Source organism: Gastrolobium bilobum, unplaced genomic scaffold (genome assembly GCF_033153095.1).
Source record: "Gastrolobium bilobum isolate Gb01-03AN ecotype WA unplaced genomic scaffold, APGP_CSIRO_Gbil_v1 utg10055, whole genome shotgun sequence".
Classification (NCBI taxonomy): Eukaryota; Viridiplantae; Streptophyta; class Magnoliopsida; order Fabales; family Fabaceae; genus Gastrolobium; species Gastrolobium bilobum.
Genome location: NW_026895634.1, coordinates 89,821 through 108,061, shown reverse-complemented (window position 1 = coordinate 108,061; position 18,241 = coordinate 89,821). Strand labels below are relative to the sequence as shown.

Sequence of the window (18,241 nt, the reverse complement as noted above, 5' to 3'; positions counted from 1 at the left end):
ATATTATTTATTTTAAGTAAAATAAAATTATTACTTATGTAATTTTAAATTATAAAATAATATTATTTTAGTTTTTTTTTTTTGGTATGCATTTTAGTTTTTTTTTTTTTAATTCTTAATATGTCTATCCATTATAAGGAACAATCTTACCACTACTCCAATTCAAAAACAATCATGTAAAAAATATTTGTCAAAGCACTTTTTAGCTCAATTAATACCTGTCAATAAAAAATAGGGTTTGATAATAAATTGTTTAAGTAAAGGATCCAACACCGTTTCTTTCTTCGGATGTCGTATTTCCATGTAACAATGATATAGAGAGATAGAGGTATAAACATAAGTTCAACAAGGGGGATTCACCGTACATGGTGTAAAACTATTTTTGTCTCATGTGTGATGTGTGTCAATTGGTTTGATTAATAATAAAAGAGGCTTTAAGGTAATTGACGTTTCGCATTAATGATAATTGACGTTTTAACGTTTTGCATTATGGTAACGTTTCGCATTAATGATAATTGACGTTTTAACGTTTTGCATTATGGTAACGTTTCGCATTAATGGTAATTGACGTTTTGACGTTTCGCATTAAGGGAAGTTAATTAGAAATAACTGTGATAGGCCAGTTATATAATAGTTTATATGGTCAGTTTTAAAATAAGGGTATCTGATAGAAAACAAACGTCCTTCTGAGTCTGTCTAGAAAAGTTGTATCTTATCCCTATCAAAGAAGATACAAGAACGGTGAAAGGGTCAAGGCTTAGAGAAAGCATTCTACTGTTAAAGATCTTCCGCGATTATGGACAAAGGTATGTTTATGTGAAACTCATGAATTCTAAAGATCCTATGTCATGTTCTTGATTGATTACTGTTGAACATGAATCATGAATTACTGATTTATTGATTAAATTGCTTACATGTGGTATCAGAGCATGTGTTTAAGAATTTGTGTTTTTCCATAAATAATTATGAATGAATTTCTGATTCATGAAAAGTTAGGGTTTTTGAAAATAAAATTCACGATCATCATTGAAAATTTCCGATCATCATGCTTAAAGGTATTTCTCGATAGCCATTCGGTTTTCAATTTGGTTTTATGAATCACTGCCATTTGTGTCCACATTTGATTTTGAAAAGAATCGTGTGTTTTGAAGGAAAAATTCAAATTGACTTTGTATTCACAAAAGGACAAAGTTGGAAAGATTGTCATTCGATTTGTATTTGAAAAATAATGCATACTGTATGCAAAGAGATTGAATTGGCTTGTATTATCAACTTGTCAATAATCGATATATATGCATACAGTATTGTTGCTCATTAATTTTAAAAGTCAATCGGTGGGTTTCATTAAAGTATAATAAGAAGACCCATAATAGTTTTAGCTACTGATTGAATCGGCTTTTAGGTACTGTATGAATTTTTTATTTTTATTTTTTCCTTCTAAACCGTGAATGTGAATGATTATATGATGTGGTTGGATTAAAATTGAATATGAAAATTTAATCCTATTATTGTTTATGAAATATTAAAGTTTTGGAAATTAAATTATGATAGATTTGTTAGTCACCAAAGTGGCCAAATCTTGAAGAGTTATTTTAATTTCAAATATTATGAATTTTATTTCAATTACCATGACTGTGATGCTATGAATAGTATGATATAATTATTATAGTTATGGTATATTGAAGTTCATTATTATAGAACAGTTGGGGATCAACCCAAAGGTTGATTATTTGTTTTATAAAATGAACATGGATGTTGGTATTGTTGGCATATTTCCTCACATTTGGACATCCAAAGATGACAAATAATTATGATAGGGGTATGCATCATTGCCAAATTATGTGAAATTTATATAGCATCATTATAGTTAATGTTGTATGTTAATGGATCCCCAAAGGCGAACATTAATATGCATTAAAGTTAGTATAGTTGAATCTATGCATTGAAGTTAGTATAGTTGAATCTGTGAAGTATGTCAGTATGTGACATGTATGACTCAAAGCATCAAACTTAAAGTACCATTGAAATGATGAACTTGTGGAAGAGCGCTCCCAAACCGCTGATAAGTCTCTTGTTGGGACAATTATGAGTACACTGACCACCATGAAGTTTGATGGTTCGCGTACTATGCATGAGCATGTTATTGAAATGACAAGCATTGCGGCAAAGTTAAAATCATTGAGCATGTTATTAAAATCATTCTGTCAATTATGTAAAGCATCAAGCAGCTGAAAAGTATAAAGGTAAGATGCATGAGAAGAAAGGAGGAGGAGGAGGACCCCTTAAAGTGAATGAGGCCTCTTCTTCTAAAATCCACAAGGCCAAATGAAAAGTTTGTCTTTATGGGCAATAGAGTGAAAGTTCCGGTGGAAGCTGTTGGGACGTATCGTTTAATTCTCGACAGTGGATATCATTTGGACTTATGTGAAACTTTGTATGTCCCTAGTATATCTAGGAATTAAGTTTCAATTTCCAAACTTGATGTTGCTGGATACTCTTTTAAATTTGGTAGTGGTAGTTTCAGTTTGTACAAGCACAATCATTTGATTGGTAATGGTACTTTATGTGATGGATTATATAAATTGTCTTGATAATCTTTATGCTGAAACACTTATGACTCTGCATCATAATGTTGGTACTAAACGTACCTTAATTAATGAGTGTTCCGCTTACTTGTGGCACAAACGTTTGGGACATATTTCCAAAGAAAGGATGAAAAGATTAGTAAATAATGAAATCCTTCCGGATTTAGACTTTACTGATTTGAATGTTTGTGTGGATTGTATTAAAGGAAAACAAACAAAATACACAAAGAAAGGAGCCACAAGGAGCACTCAGCTTCTTGAAATTATACACACTGATGTATGTGGTCCGTTTGATGTTAATGCCTTCAATAAAGAAAAATATTTTATCACTTTCATTGATGATTATTCACATTATGGTTATGTCTATTTGCTGCATGATAAGTCTCAAGCTGCAAATGCTTTGGAGATTTATATTAATGAAGTTGAAATTATATTTGCTGCAAGAAGGTATGACGAAAGTGGACAACATCCGGGACCATTTGCTAAATTTCTGGAAAAGCGTGGTATTTGTGCTCAATACACAATGTCCGGTACTCCCTGTAACTTCCCATTAATGCGAAACGTCAAAACGTCAATTACCATTAATGCGAAACGTCAATTACCATAAAGCCTATTTTATTATTAATTAAATCATTTGACACACGTTACATATGAGACACAAATAGTTTTACATTCTTCCACTTGGCTCATGTCATAAGGTGTCCCTTCATGATTTAATTAACATTCACTGTAATGCGCATTTACTAGGCTAAAGGTTCCATACATTGACGTCATCATAATTCATTATTAGAAATAAAATCAACATGAGTCATGGCGGTTGTATGCTGTCAAGTCGGCATAGTCCCTTCCATGTATTACTATATTGACTCTTCTTCCTAACATGATACTTTAATAGGAAGTACACATTATGTCCAACAGTAATGTCTCCATTATGGACCATAAACATTTTCAATATCATCACATATACTTGCATGCATACATAAATTGAAAACAAGACAATATCAGAAACATATATTCATCAATGAGCTCAGTGTGTCAACACTTAATACATAACAATAATTATCATCATTCATTACCTGACATAATGCCCATTCTACATACATGACCAGTAAATGTCTTGGGCGGTAATCCCTTCCTCAAGGGATCAGCTATCATAAGATCGGTGCTAATATGCTCTATAGACACTCTTTGTTTCTGAACCTCTTCTTTAACGGCAAAGTACTTTAATTCCATATGTTTAGCACCTATGGAATACTTGTCGTTTTTAGAAAAGAAGACTGCTGCGGAATTATCACAATAAATTTTCAGCGGCTTTTCAATATTGTCGACCAATCCAAGCCCTGAAATAAAGTTTCGTAGCCATTTAGCCTGAATCGTGGCTTCAAAGCATGCCACAAAGTCAGCTTCCTTAGTGGACGCAACTATTACAGTCTGCTTCACACTTTTCCATGATATAGCTCCTTCAGCTAAAAGATACAAGTAACCACATGTAGACTTTCTTGTGTCTACGCATCCTGCAAAATCTGAATCTGTGTATCCAATCACTTCAAGGTTGTTAGACCTTTTATAAGTAAGCATGTGACCTTTAGTTCCTTGCAAATATCTCAGAACTTTCTTTGCAGCTTTCCAATTACCCATACCGGGATTACTTTGGTATCTACCTAACATCCCAACTGCAAAGCTAATATCTGGTCTCGTACAAGTCTGAGCATACATTAAGCTCCCAACTAATGATGCATACGGAATTGCTTCCATTTCTTTTCGTTCCAATTCACTTTTAGGACATTGTAAGAGACTAAACTTATCTCCTTTCTGAATTGGAACTGGAGACGATGAGCAGTTTTCCATTCTGAATCTCTCTAGAACTTTATCAATATATGCTTTCTGAGACAAACCTAACAGTCCTTGTGATCTATCACGGAATATTTCTATTCCTATCACATAAGCTGCCTCACCCATATCTTTCATTTCAAAGTTACTAGAGAGAAACTTCTTAGTCTTAGTTAAAAGACCAAGATCGTTAGTTGCAAGCAAAATATCATCAACATACAGAACCAATAAGATGAACTTGCTCCCACTGATCTTCAGATATATACATCGATCAAGGATGTTTTCTTTAAATCCAAAGGAAACAACAGTATCATTAAATTTAAGATACCATTGTCGTGAAGCTTGTTTAAGTCCGTATATTGACTTCTTAAGTTTGCACACTATGTGCTCTTTACCCTTTTCTATGAACCCCATTGGTTGGTCCATGTACACATCTTCATCTAAATTTCCATTTAGAAAGGCGGTTTTCACATCCATTTGGTGTAACTCTAGATCATAATGAGCCACCAATGCCATAATAATTCTTAAAGAATCCTTCTTTGAAACTGGTGAAAAAGTTTCTTTATAGTCAATGCCATCTTTCTGAGTGAATCCCTTTGCAACTAGTCTGGCCTTGTAATGTTCTAAGTTACCATGAGAGTCACGTTTGGTCTTAAAGACCCATTTACAACCAACTCTCTTGCACCCTTCTGGTAACTCAACAAGATCCCAGACCTTATTCTGTTCCATAGATTTCAACTCATCTTTCATGGCATCTAACCACTTATCACCATTTTCTCCTTTCATGGCTTGTGAAAACGTTACTGGATCATCCTGAACACCCATGTCAAATTCAGACTCTTGTAGATATACCACATAATCATTAGAAATAGCAGGTCTCCTCTCTCTTTGAGATCTTCTTAATGCTATTTGTTGTGGTTCTTCTACTATGGGTTCATTCGGTTCATCAACAATGATTTCTTCATGAATAGTGGGATCATTAACTTGTCCTTCATTATTATTGATTGGTTCAATAGCATAAGGAACAATAGCTTTACTAGAGCTACAAGGTAATGAAACTTGTACTCTCACTTCATGAATATCCACTTTACGTGGTGTTTCACTCCTACTAACTTCACCATTCTCAATGAACCTTGCATTTCCAGATTCAATAATCCTTGTAGTATGATAAGGACAGTAAAATCTATACCCTTTCGATTTTTCTGGATAACCAATGAAATAACCACTGATTGTCCTTGCATCCAGTTTCTTTTCTTGTGGATTATAGTATCTAATCTCTACCTGACAACCCCAAACATGCAGGTGTCTTATACTAGGTTTCCTTCCAGTCCAAAGTTCAAAAGGAGTTTTGGAACTGACTTACTAGGAACCCTATTCAATACGTACATGGCAGTTTTTAGAGCATAAGTCCACAATGAAACAGGTAAAGAAGAATTACTTAACATACTCCTAACCATATCTAGTAAGGTCTTTTTACGCCTTTCTGATACACCATTCTGTTGCGGTGTACCGGGCATTGTGTATTGAGCACAAATACCACGCTTTTCCAGAAATTTAACAAATGGGCCCGGATGTTGTCCACTTTCATCATACCTTCCATAATATTCACCACCCCTATCAAACCTGACAATCTTCACCTTTCTATCTAATTGCCTTTCAATTTCATTAATATAAATCTCCAAAGCATTTGTAGCTTGAGACTTATCATGCAGAAAATAGACATAACCATAACGTGAAAAATCATCAATGAAAGTGATAAAATATTTTTCTTTATTGAAGGCATTAACATCAAACGGACCACACACATCAGTGTGTATAATTTCAAGAAGTTGAGTGCTCCTTGTGGCTCCTTTCTTTGTGTGTTTTGTTTGCTTAATGTATGCATCATTAGTTGGGAGCTTAATGTATGCTCAGACTTGTACGAGACCAGATATTAGCTTTGCAGTTGGGATGTTGGGTAGATACCAAAGTAATCCCAGTATGGATCATTGGAGAGCTGCAAAGAAAGTTCTGAGATATTTGCAAGGAACTAAAGGTCACATGCTTACTTATAGAAGGTCTAGCAACCTTGAAGTTATTGGATACACAGATTCGGATTTTGCAGGATGTGTAGACACAAGAAAGTCTACATGTGGTTACCTGTATTTTTTAGCTGAAGGAGCTATATCATGGAAAAGTGCAAAGCAGACTGTAATAGCTGCGTCTACTATGAAAGCTGAATTTGTGGCATGCTTTGAAGCCACGATTCAGGCTAAATGGCTACGGAACTTTATTTTAGGGCTTGGATTGGTCGACAATATTGAAAAGCCGCTGAAAATTTATTGTGATAATTCCGCAGCAGTCTTCTTTTCTAAAAACGACAAGTATTCCAAAGGTGCTAAACATATGGAATTAAAGTACTTTGTCGTTAAAGAAGATGTTCAGAAACATAGAGTGTCAATAGAGCATATTAGCACCGATCTTATGTTAGCTGATCCCTTGACGAAGGGACTATCGCCCAAGACATTTACTACATAAATGGGCATTATGTCAGCTAGTGAATGATGAAAAATTATAGTTATGCATCAAGTGTTGACACTCTGAGCTCATTGATGAATATATGTTTCTGATATTGTCTTATTTTCAATTTATGAATGCATGCAAGTAAATGTGATGATATTGAAAATAATTATGGTCCGTTATGAAGACATTATTGTTGGACATAATGTACACTTCCTATTAAAGTATAATGTTAGGAAGAAGAGTCAATATAATAGTACATGGAAGGGACTATGCCGACTTGATAGCATACAACCGCCATGACTCATGTTGATTTTATTTCTAATAATGAATTATGATGACGTCAATGTATGGAACCTTTAGCCTAGTAAATGCGCATTAAAGTTAATGTTAATTAAATCATGAAGGGACACCTTATGACATGAGCCAAGTGGGAGAATGTAAAACTATTTGTGTCTCATGTGTGATGTGTGTCAATTGGTTTGATTAATAATAAAAGAGGCTTTAAGGTAATTGACGTTTCGCATTAATGATAATTGACATTTTAACGTTTTGCATTATGGTAACGTTTCGCATTAATGATAATTGACGTTTTAACGTTTTGCATTATGGTAACGTTTCGCATTAATGGTAATTGACGTTTTGACGTTTCGCATTAAGGGAAGTTAATTAGAAATAACTGTGATAAGCCAGTTATATAATAGTTTATATGGTCAGTTTTAAAATAAGGGTATCTGATAGAAAACAAACGTCCTTCTGAGTCTGCCTAGAAAAGTTGTATCCTATCCCTATCAAAGAAGATACAAGAACGGTGAAAGGGTCAAGGCTTAGAGAAAGCATTCTACTGTTAAAGATCTTCCGCGATTATGGACAAAGGTATGTTTATGTGAAACTCATGAATTCTAAAGATCCTATGTCATGTTCTTGATTGATTACTGTTGAACATGAATCATGAATTACTGATTTATTGATTAAATTGCTTACACATGGGTCTCAAGCATAGGCGGAGAATCAAGGTAAATGTATAGAACACGTTGGTTCTATATGGCTGTACTAATAGTATATATATATATATGGTAAAATCATTTCTCCGGTTGCTAGACATCCAACAATAAATCTCACACCGTTGATTAATTATGATTCTTCCTATCTAATGCTTTCATCCACTTTATATGGTTATGATTTCTCGATATTTCCAAATTTATTTGTTGGACGTCAAGCGGCCGGAGAAAAGTAAAGCCATATATATATATAAATAAAATCATTTCTGCAGCCGCTTTACGTACCGCAACATGTATGGTTATGATTTTCCATATTTAATACTTTTATCCTTTGTATGGTTATGATTTCTTGCATTTAATGCTTTCAAATATATATGGTAAGTATTTAATTGCTGCACATACAATAGCTGCAGATTATATATATATATATATATATATATATATATATATATATATATATATATATATATATATATACACGCGCGCGTGGAGAATTCTCTCCGATGATGAGTGTAATGAAACAATAATCGTTTCTATCCTTACGGGCCCCACTAGGAGTAATGCAGGATCCTTACACGATGCATGAGGGACATATGGAAGAGTGACCATTTTGCCACACTTGACAAAAAAATTTACCAGACTGTCACGCCAACAGTAAATTTTGCTAAAATGCCACGCTGCACCCTTAGCCATCGTTGAGGAAGTCTGAAAATATAACTAATTCACATTATCTTATCTTAACTCTTAATTATTTTCAGACTTCTTCAACGACGGCTAAGGGTGCAGCGTGGCATTTTGGCAAAATTTATTGTTAGCGTGACAGTCTGGTAAATTTTTTTGCCAAATGTGACAAAATGGCCACTCTTCCAGGGACATATGCACGGGAGTAAGATTCACTGTGGTGAAATCACATTTATCTCACTTTAGTGATGGATACATATAATTCCTTAAATGGGTCTTAGACTCCTAGAGATGATCCCAATAAATCGGGTCCATTTGATTGATCAATGACAGATAATTTTGAAACTTTCTTATTTATCCCTTTAAATATAAAATTATAGAAACTTGTCTAAAAATTAGAATCTAACCAATGTTATAAAAATTGACCTGACCCAGCCAATTTGATCGCTTGACCCATAAATCGAACCCCTAACTGGTCCAATTTAAATATTTGACCGGTCATTCATTTGACCCGATAAGAAATCAATTTTGTGGAATTTTGGACAAAATGCTTGAAAAATACCACTAATGAGATTCCAACCTAGACCATGTGGATTATAACTTATAACACTTACCACTTAACCAACTATAATTATTAGTTAAAATGCTTCTAATTTTACCTTTATTATATTTACTATACATATTTAATTCATGTGATTGAACCAGTGATCCGCTGGTTGAACCAAAGACCTATTGACCTAGTATCCCGACCGAGTTGATGACTAATTCAAGTTTGATAACATCGAATGTAACTCTACACCAAAGTTATCAGTATTGTACGATACACGATACGATTTGTATGATGTGATATGATTCACAAACGCAACGATAAGTGTCATGGGATATATCAAAAAGGGGTTTGTTTCGGATGATACGGTACATATCATTGATATGTATCATATGATACGAAAATTATATCTAAATTTATAATTTTTAATATAAAACAGAAATAAAGATTTGATTTGTGATTTAAATTAAAAAAAATCTAAAAAATTATTATTAATAAGAAAAAGAAAATAAGGAAATAGTTTAGCCATTGCAACCAGAGATAGGAAGCAACCTGGTAATCATTTAATTTTATTCATTACTTAAATTGATGTTTTACTTTAAAAAATATAAGGGAGGAGAAAGGAGACGGAAATGGATAATCTCACGTGGAAAAAAAACATGATATGGTCATATGAGAATATCACAACTATACAAAGGTGAATCAACTGTTATGATTTCGTAACTATCTATTTTATCATTTTTTTCTCTCTCCTCTTTTATTACCATTGATCCACATTTGTATGGTTATGATTTCCCACATGACATGGTCATGTGAAAATTCACATGAGAGGATCCGGATCCAAAGGAGACACACATGATTCTATCTGTTTATCATATTTAGATTCCGATGGTTAATGGATTACTGAGCAAGATGAGCCTTGCCTAATGGATAGAAAATCTTGGATGGATGTCCATGAGTGCTTCAACATTGATGAAGGAGACCCAAGCAAAAAGAGAAAGAAAAGTATACTTGCTCGTATAATGTTTCTTTTAGTCAAACGCCATATCTAATTATTTACATATGTAATTATATATTTTGTTATGCATATTTTTATTTTTTTAGGTCCTATGAAATTTTAAAGTTGATAGGAATGATAAAACTAAAGGCATAATCATACAAGAACAAGATAATCTTGATATGCTTGATAAAACAAAATGATATTACCAATAAGAATGATAAGAAAGAAGGACCTCAGATTATTGAATAAGAAATGAGTCAAATGATTACCTTAACGAAAAAGATGTTAAATTAATTATGTCGCTGATAGTGATAATAATAATAATAATAATAATATTAGTCTTAATAATTGATGAGTAGAAAAATAGCTGGTTTGCATTTTAGTTACATATATATTTTGTTTATTGTTTTTTTTTAGAATTTAGATTTATATGATATTAATTATATTATATATTTTTTTAAAAAAATTATTATATTTCTCAATCTTACTATTGAATATATTCACAATACAAATTACAGAGACAAAAAAAATGATCAAACAATACACAATATTTATTGCGATTTAGGAACTGCTCCACACTAATATTATACATTTGCGTTGATCCATCCAAAGTGGTTGGTCAAATCTTGGTATTTAATTGTATCCAACATGCGTGCCGATGCAGCTTTCTCAGTTTTTTGTTTTAACATTCTTTTCCGTCTTTTAATATTTAGAAAAATATTTCTGAGCTACCGTAGATAAATTATCTGTATTTACTCTTAAAATAACATTATTTTAAGATTGAAATATTATAAAATTATAATTATAAAGAGTGAAATCTTAAAATAATATTGTATTAGAGTTACTACAAATATACAGGTGACTGCCTTTAATATTCATAATCATAACAAACAATAGAATAGAATATCTAAGTTTCAATTGGACCAAAAACATATATTATAAATTTACAAAAAAAAAAAAAAAAAAAAAAACCTATATTATAATATTCCATGTTATGTTTGTACTCACAAATAAATGTACATATTCCATGTTATTTCGTGGAGCTCATGGTGGTCTTGAATAAGAAGAACACGCGTCAAAATTACGCGTGCTTTTTTAAATAATGAAACGTCAAGTATAAGAGCAGGTTAAGTTTCAATTTTTTATGTACAAAAAACAAGTTTCAAATTTTATTTTTTTTTTAGTTTTTTTTTTGGCAACAAGCATTTGCTTTCATCAACTTTGGAACATTTCAGAGAAAGTGTTTACAATTGTCAATTGTGTAAGCATGAAGCAATAATTATTAATACTATCTTCTTTTTTCCCATTGTTTTCAACCAAATCTTGTGTGTGTTGCAATGTCTGGTTTCAATTTGGTTTGACATGTTATAATTCTTCCTCTTTTCTAGGTAAATTTCAATATCTGTGGTATCATAATCAACTGGGTTTTTCAAGGTTTTTGGATTGCACCAATCATGGTCTTTGTTTTCCTTTGATTCTCTCTTACACTTTAGCGTGATCATGATAAAAGAAAAGTGGGTTTGCTCAAATTGTTCCCCTGCTGCATATTGGTTAAACTTTGATTGATTCTGAACGTGGTGATTAACCTTGTTCCCAATTAGTTCTTTTATTATGCTTCCTTAACCCTTACCAGTTTAAATTAGATAAATGAAAATTTTCAAGACAATCAGGGAGCAGATTCCATTTGATTATGTATTGTTTCAAAATCGATGTTATCTTATTTGGATAGTACTTTATGAATTAAGAATCTCTTACCTTTTTTTTTTTCTGTTGGGTTATTGATGAATTTTAGGTTGAATCCCCTACTAGTTTGGGATAAAGATGATGCTGATGCTGATACTGTTGTTGATAAATTTTAGGTTGAATAAAAATGAGCAATAAAAGAGACAAGCATGATGATGAATCTAGTGAGAGAGGTTTGTTTTCACATATAATAGGCTATCCATCAGCACCACCTTATCCTCCTCCACCTGGATCATACCCAGCATCAGGTTATCCACCTCCAGGAGGCTATCCTCCAACAGCATATCCACCACCTGCATATCAACCTCAAGGAGCATATCCACCTTCTGGTTATTACCCTTCAGGATATCCACCTCCAGGAGGGTATCCACCTTCTGGTTATCCTCATTCAGGATATCATCAACCACCTTATCCTCCCCCACATGGCGGCTATCCAGGTGCTCCACATCCATATTCTTCAGGTACACTTGGCCATTCCAATTTGTTATGAAGATTATGATATGTTTTAGTTTGTTGTTTGAAAATGAGTTATTACTTTCCAATATCCTCTTTACTCAAGTAAGAGGGCATTGGTAAATCTGCTCCTGCGTTATTGAAATGTCACGGTTTTGAATCCAGGATGCAATTTCGTTGCAAAATTGTAAAGGTAAGGCTGTATATAAGGATTTCTCTCAACCATACCCTTGCAAGTTCGGGTTTTATGGGCTGTATTTGTTTTTTTATCCTCTTTACTCATGTCAACACCACCATCAGCAACAAAGATTTATCCCACTAGGTAGTGTAGGCTACATGGATCAATTGCCAGTGTTGGATTCTATAAAATCCATTCCCCATTGAACCCCAACTATTGAGGGTGGGATGAGAGCAATGTTTGTACATAGCCTTTTCCTTGCATAATTACAAATAGCCTGTTACCCGGATAGTGTTGGATTCTATCAAAAATTAAATTTTCAGTTAAGCCATAATTTAGATGAACGTTTTTGTTATTGGTTTCTCCTACTGTTTTCTTGCATAGATTACATTCAAGCCATACTTGATATTACATCTTTGTATTACTGAGTGAATTTCTTCTCATACTTTAGAATAATTCTGGGATTTGGGAAGGTTATGGTTTAATTGCAATATGCACTGTGGAACTGTCTTATTGTTATGTAGGGCATGGGGCTGGTGTTGGAGGATTGTTAGCAGGGGGTGCTGCTGCTGCAGCTGTTGCATATGGAGCTCACCATCTGGCACATGGAGGTCATCATCATGGTCATCATCATGGTCATCATTATGGACATGGGGGTTACTTTGGTCATGGAAAGTTTAAGCATGGGAAATTTGGCAAGCGTTGGAAGCATGGCAGGTTTGGATTCGGCAAGTTTAAGCATGGTTGGAAAAGATGGAAGTGATACAATGGCCAATATATAAAATATGTAATTATGCATGGTCATGAAGGTTGAATTCTGGGATGAATAATGTTTGCTATTAGCAATATACTGAGTTTCAGTTAGAGGTTTGCTAGGACTACTTTTTGTACATTGGTCATTATTATCTTTTGTGCAAATGTGTGTGGCTCCTGTACACATAAGAAAGCCATTATCCTTAATTATTTAGCTTGCTTTCTTACTATTTTCTTCTTCATGAATAGCTTAAGTTGAGATAACAGTTTAGTAAATTTGACAGAAAACGTTTGTCACTTTTCAGTAGTAGAAGTTTCTGCTTCCAGTGTGGAAATAGGCCGTACATGTAGAAACTTGTATCCTATTATGTCCTTTTGAACTCCTTTTAAAATTTATTCTGTTTCCATAGGTTATCATTAAACTATTGTAAAGAGGAAATGTCCATGAAACAAATGAGCCTTAAGAAAAATTGTAAATTGTTTGTATGTGCTAAGTATGAGCAACTCCTTACTGGATAAAAACATCTGTGGTAAAAAAACTAGGCATTTGGTGTGTCTCAAAGTCCTTAAAAAAGGAGAGCAAAACCTTGGAGTCTGAGTGAATGTAAGCTATTGTTCTTTAATTTTATTTTTTTCATTCAATGAATATCTGATGATGAAATTCGTAGTATTGGAAACTTAGTTATAATGGTTTTTAATTGAATAGTTTTTTTTTTTAATCCAAAAAAAGGAAGAATAATTTGATAGTTTGTAATGAGACTAATGGTAAACATTGGACTTCGGTAGTTAATTGCCGAAATTGCTAAACATTGTTTTAAGCAAGGAATTTGGTACTTAATTTTCCCCTCATTGCTTAAGCAACTAATAATTATGGCATTAACATATTCTTTCAATCATGAGAACTAGCCAAATTTACAACTGTATCATTTGTAAGCAGAAGTGACATGAGGGGATCATGAAGATCACTCCCCTAATGTTACAAAGAACAGCTGTGTACGCATCTATGTAACTAAGTTCGAGTTTTGAGTTAGGTAGAGTAAATTCTAAATAAACCATTATCACTGTGTTCAGTGTCAAAATATAAAATGGATTGATCATATCCAACAAGTCCTCCTATTTAATTCAATGTTTTCAACTGACGAGAGTGTTGGGAATAAGGAAAGAAATATTGAAAGGATTGAAACTGAAGGAAGTCTCTTTGCCTAGAATAACACAATTAATGAAACCACGTCCACTTTCAACAATTTTCAAACCAAAGACCCTTCTTCTGTTCTTCATTTCATTAAGGAAAAGGTCACAAGTCTTCGATTCTATTGCTATTTTCTTAGTCCTGCCTATAATTGAAAGGAAATTGATCCAAGAAATGACACTAGGTTTCTTGAATATTGAAAACAAAAAAGAAAAAGAAAAAAGGAGCAACAATCAATCACCAAACCACCTCGAACATCAACAAATTCATAGAAACATCATCCAACTAAAAGGAAAATAACTATTTTTGTCAACATCAACAAAAGCAAAATCAAAAGCTCCCAATATGCAGCCTGCAGCAAAACATTTAAGTAATTTTGACTTCTCCACGATTCCATTCAATTTTAATCTACGAAGCCCAGCCTAAGCAGAAAGAAGTCTGACACAAGACGAAGGAAAATGCTTGTCCTTATACATTCAAAGTTCAAAGTGTTTATCCACAATTTTATTTGGACATGAGACAAGTTATATTTATAACCTCTTTTTTCCTTACATCCTCTTACAATCATTTATGTTATCATTTTTCAGTATTCATACAGTCCACAAACCTCTTCATCTATCCAGGACAAAATTTATTTTTCAAATTTTGAGTTATCATTTTTGTTTCTTTTTTAAATTAAAACCAGTATGGTTTTAAACACGCATTTATAACAGAGATCATCAGGGAAGTGCATCCCATATTTATGATATGCTTCTTACTTGTCATCAAAAATAAAATTTCTATGGACTTCTGTTAATTGCAAGCAACAAGCATATATAAATTAGTATTTACTTAGCACAAAAAATAAAAATGAAATTCAATTTTTCTTTTCAAGATACAAATGTAATATATACAGAATATACTTTCAAAAAATGATATGATATTTGACAAGCTTAGTCCAATTTTGACTTGCTACATATGCAGATCTGAGAGATTAAGCTGACTAGAAAAGGCCTACCAAAATGGCAATACAATGTTGTAGACAAAGCATCAGTCATCTTCCCCAAGCAAACCTTTTGCCAATAGCAAAACTCATTAATAATCCAGAATGCCTTGAATAAGAGTTCACAGTTTTACCAACTTGTAGAGTTATATTACTCACTTTCCTGTAGGAAACCATAACTCCCATCTTGTTCCAAACCCATATCATAAACTTCAGAATCTGCTTCTCTAACTCTTCGTGAAGCATTGCCTGAAGTTCTTTTAGTATATTTCCCACTTCTTCTGCCTGCAATGGAATTACTCCCTCTGTGGATCATGCCAGAACCAACTCTCCCCGAATACAAACCATTAGACCCATCAAAATCTTTTGGCATAACTCTTCTTCCATCACCCTTGCTCCTCAATCTTCTATCATCAGACCCATCAACATTATTTGATAAATACCTTCTTCCATTCCCCTTATTCCTCGATCTGCCATCAAAACTCACTCCATTCCTCCCAGAACCCAAAGAAGAAGAAGAAGAACGCTCTCCATCATCAGACCCATCAACACCCTTAGTAAAAAACTTGCTTCCATTACCATTCTTCCTCATTTTTCCATCAACATTAAATCCTTTCCTCCCAGAACCCAAAGAAGAAGAAGAAGAACGCTCTCCATCATCAGACCCATCAACACCCTTTGAAAAAAACTTGCTTCCATTACCATTCTTCCTCATTTTTCCATCAACATTAAATCCTTTCCTACCATCATAATTCAAAGAAGAAGAACGCTCTCCATCATTAGACCGACCAACACCGTTCGACAAAAACTTCCTTCCATTCCCCTTTCTACTATCAAAGCTCACTCCATCCACCCCAGAATCCGAATCAGAACAAAACCCTCTTCCATCTGCATCACCAGACCAATCATCCTCCACAACAGGGCCCTTCATCAACTCATCACCATCACCACCAACCTTCCTGTAAGGCTTGATACTATGAACAACCCCTTTAGGAAAAAACCTTGCAGAGGGCAAGTCATCAGGGGTTTCAAACAACTGCGGTCCATCATTTTCGCTCCAAAGATCAAACCCACCAGGCCTTTGGAACCTATCAGCAAGAACCTTAACCTGTTCATCAGCACTCACAGAGAACAAGCTGGGGGCCTTCTCAACCACCTCCCATGGCCTCTCAAGCTCTGAAACAGCAGCCTTCAGCTCAGCCCTCTTGCGCATCTCGTATATCTGCCTCTCGCGCATTAAGCGCGCCTTTAGAAGCTGCTTGGCCTTCTTGGCCTGCATACGCTTCCACTGCCACTTGGACACACCACCTGGGTATGTTCTTGGCCCTCCACCCATGCGGATAATAGTGGTCATAGTTGAAGGGCGTGTGAGGGAGCTTAAATTGTTGCTATTGTTGTGGAGAAAGTGCCATTGTGAACTTGACAAAGATTTGGAGAATGAAACTTGTTGTGGCAAATTGGGGTTTAAGATATTCATTTGGATTTGGTTTAGATTTTGATTTTGGGTGCCTTTGAAATGACTGAAAACAGCATCAAAATTTAATTTTTTTCCCGAAAAAAATTATCTGAAAAAAACAAAAAGATTGAACAGAACATGAGCTACGAAAACAACATCATAATACAGAATGGAGCAGGAATCCACAATTAAAAATCAACAAATTCGACAATAAACAGAATACCTCACTGAAAGAGTTAATGGTACACAAAAAGAATTAACAAATTCGAGTAATCGAAAACCCAAAATCCACAATTAAAAAACCTAAATTGTGTAGCAGTAGTACTATTACCTGAGCGAAGATAGATAGAGGGACCAGGAGAGACACAGTCGAATTGCTCAGATAAGCCTCGGCCGTTAGTTTCTTTCTTTTTCTTTTTTAATTTTTTCCTTTTAAATGATATATTTACTGTAAAAACTACTGCACGGATAACCTGAAATCAGGATTCTTAAAAATAGAGCGTGAAAGTTATTTTTGAGAATATTATCAAAAAATTTTTTGATAAACTAAAATATTATCAGAATTTTTTCTAAAAAAAAAAAAATCAAAAGGATTACCACTGTCACTCTCTTGAGAATCTCAAAAAAAAAATTAAGGGTAATAATTTTTTCATGCGTAAAAACTATTACCTCCAACAGACTGATTTGTGGAGATGAGATCCATTATAGAGACAAAAAAAATAGAATGGAATTCACCTTAAAGTTATATGTGTAAGAGATAGTTTCTTTTTTACGCAATATCAAAATTATAAATCCTAAAAACTAAATGTGTCTCTTATTTGCATGAGACAATGTCAACGAGTAAATGTGACCCATTTTTTCTTTATATCTCAGTAAGTTTATTTTTTACGCAACATCAAAATTATAAAGAGAAAAAATATATAATGGAATCCACCTTAGATTTATGGGGAAGGATCCGTTTACAAATTTTTTTGAATTTTTTTTACAAATTACACTATGTTCTCCCGGGAGAACATAGTGAAACTAGTGTACTAGTGTTCTTCTGGGAGAACATAGTGTAGTTTGTATGAATTTGTAAACAAAAAAGTTTGTAAATATAACATGCTCCTAGATTTATATATGTAAAAGATAGTTTCTTTTTTACGCAACATCAAAATTATAAATCCCAAAAACCAAATGTGTCTCTTATTTGCATGAGACAACGTGAACGAGTAAATGTAACCCATTTTTTCTTTATATCTCATTAAGTTTCGTCACCCATTTTTTATGAGATACAATATATTCCCAAAAAACTAAAATTGAAAATAGAAAGTTATTTTTTGAGCACACTGTGTGTGTTTTGTG

General features: G+C 33.6%; 2 protein-coding genes across 8 annotated transcripts; one reads left to right on the top strand and one right to left on the bottom strand.

The window, feature by feature from the left end:
* Positions 1 to 11,169: 11,169 nt before the first annotated feature.
* Positions 11,170 to 13,638, top strand: LOC133285669 (glycine-rich protein A3-like). Of its 7 annotated transcripts, XM_061482968.1 has the most exons (4): positions 11,299 to 11,404; positions 11,532 to 11,600; positions 12,003 to 12,347; positions 13,042 to 13,638. In XM_061482968.1, exons 3-4 carry the CDS (start codon positions 12,014 to 12,016, stop codon positions 13,278 to 13,280), a joined length of 573 nt encoding a protein of 190 aa, XP_061338952.1. In that variant the 5' UTR covers positions 11,299 to 11,404; positions 11,532 to 11,600; positions 12,003 to 12,013; the 3' UTR covers positions 13,281 to 13,638. The 7 variants fall into 7 exon arrangements, with proteins under 7 accessions (XP_061338942.1, XP_061338952.1, XP_061338933.1 ...); XM_061482958.1 differs by lacking the exons at positions 11,299 to 11,404; positions 11,532 to 11,600 and adding an exon at positions 11,170 to 11,269; XM_061482949.1 differs by lacking the exon at positions 11,532 to 11,600 and having other exon boundaries at positions 11,303 to 11,404.
* Positions 13,639 to 15,314: 1,676 nt separating this feature from the next.
* On the bottom strand, positions 15,315 to 17,289 carry LOC133285628 (probable DEAD-box ATP-dependent RNA helicase 48). The gene is made up of 2 exons (XM_061482881.1): positions 17,229 to 17,289; positions 15,315 to 17,006 (listed from the first exon to the last, which is right to left on the bottom strand). Exon 2 carries the CDS (start codon positions 16,916 to 16,918, stop codon positions 15,593 to 15,595), a length of 1,326 nt encoding a protein of 441 aa, XP_061338865.1. The 5' UTR covers positions 16,919 to 17,006; positions 17,229 to 17,289; the 3' UTR covers positions 15,315 to 15,592.
* Between the last annotated feature and the right edge of the window lie 952 nt (positions 17,290 to 18,241).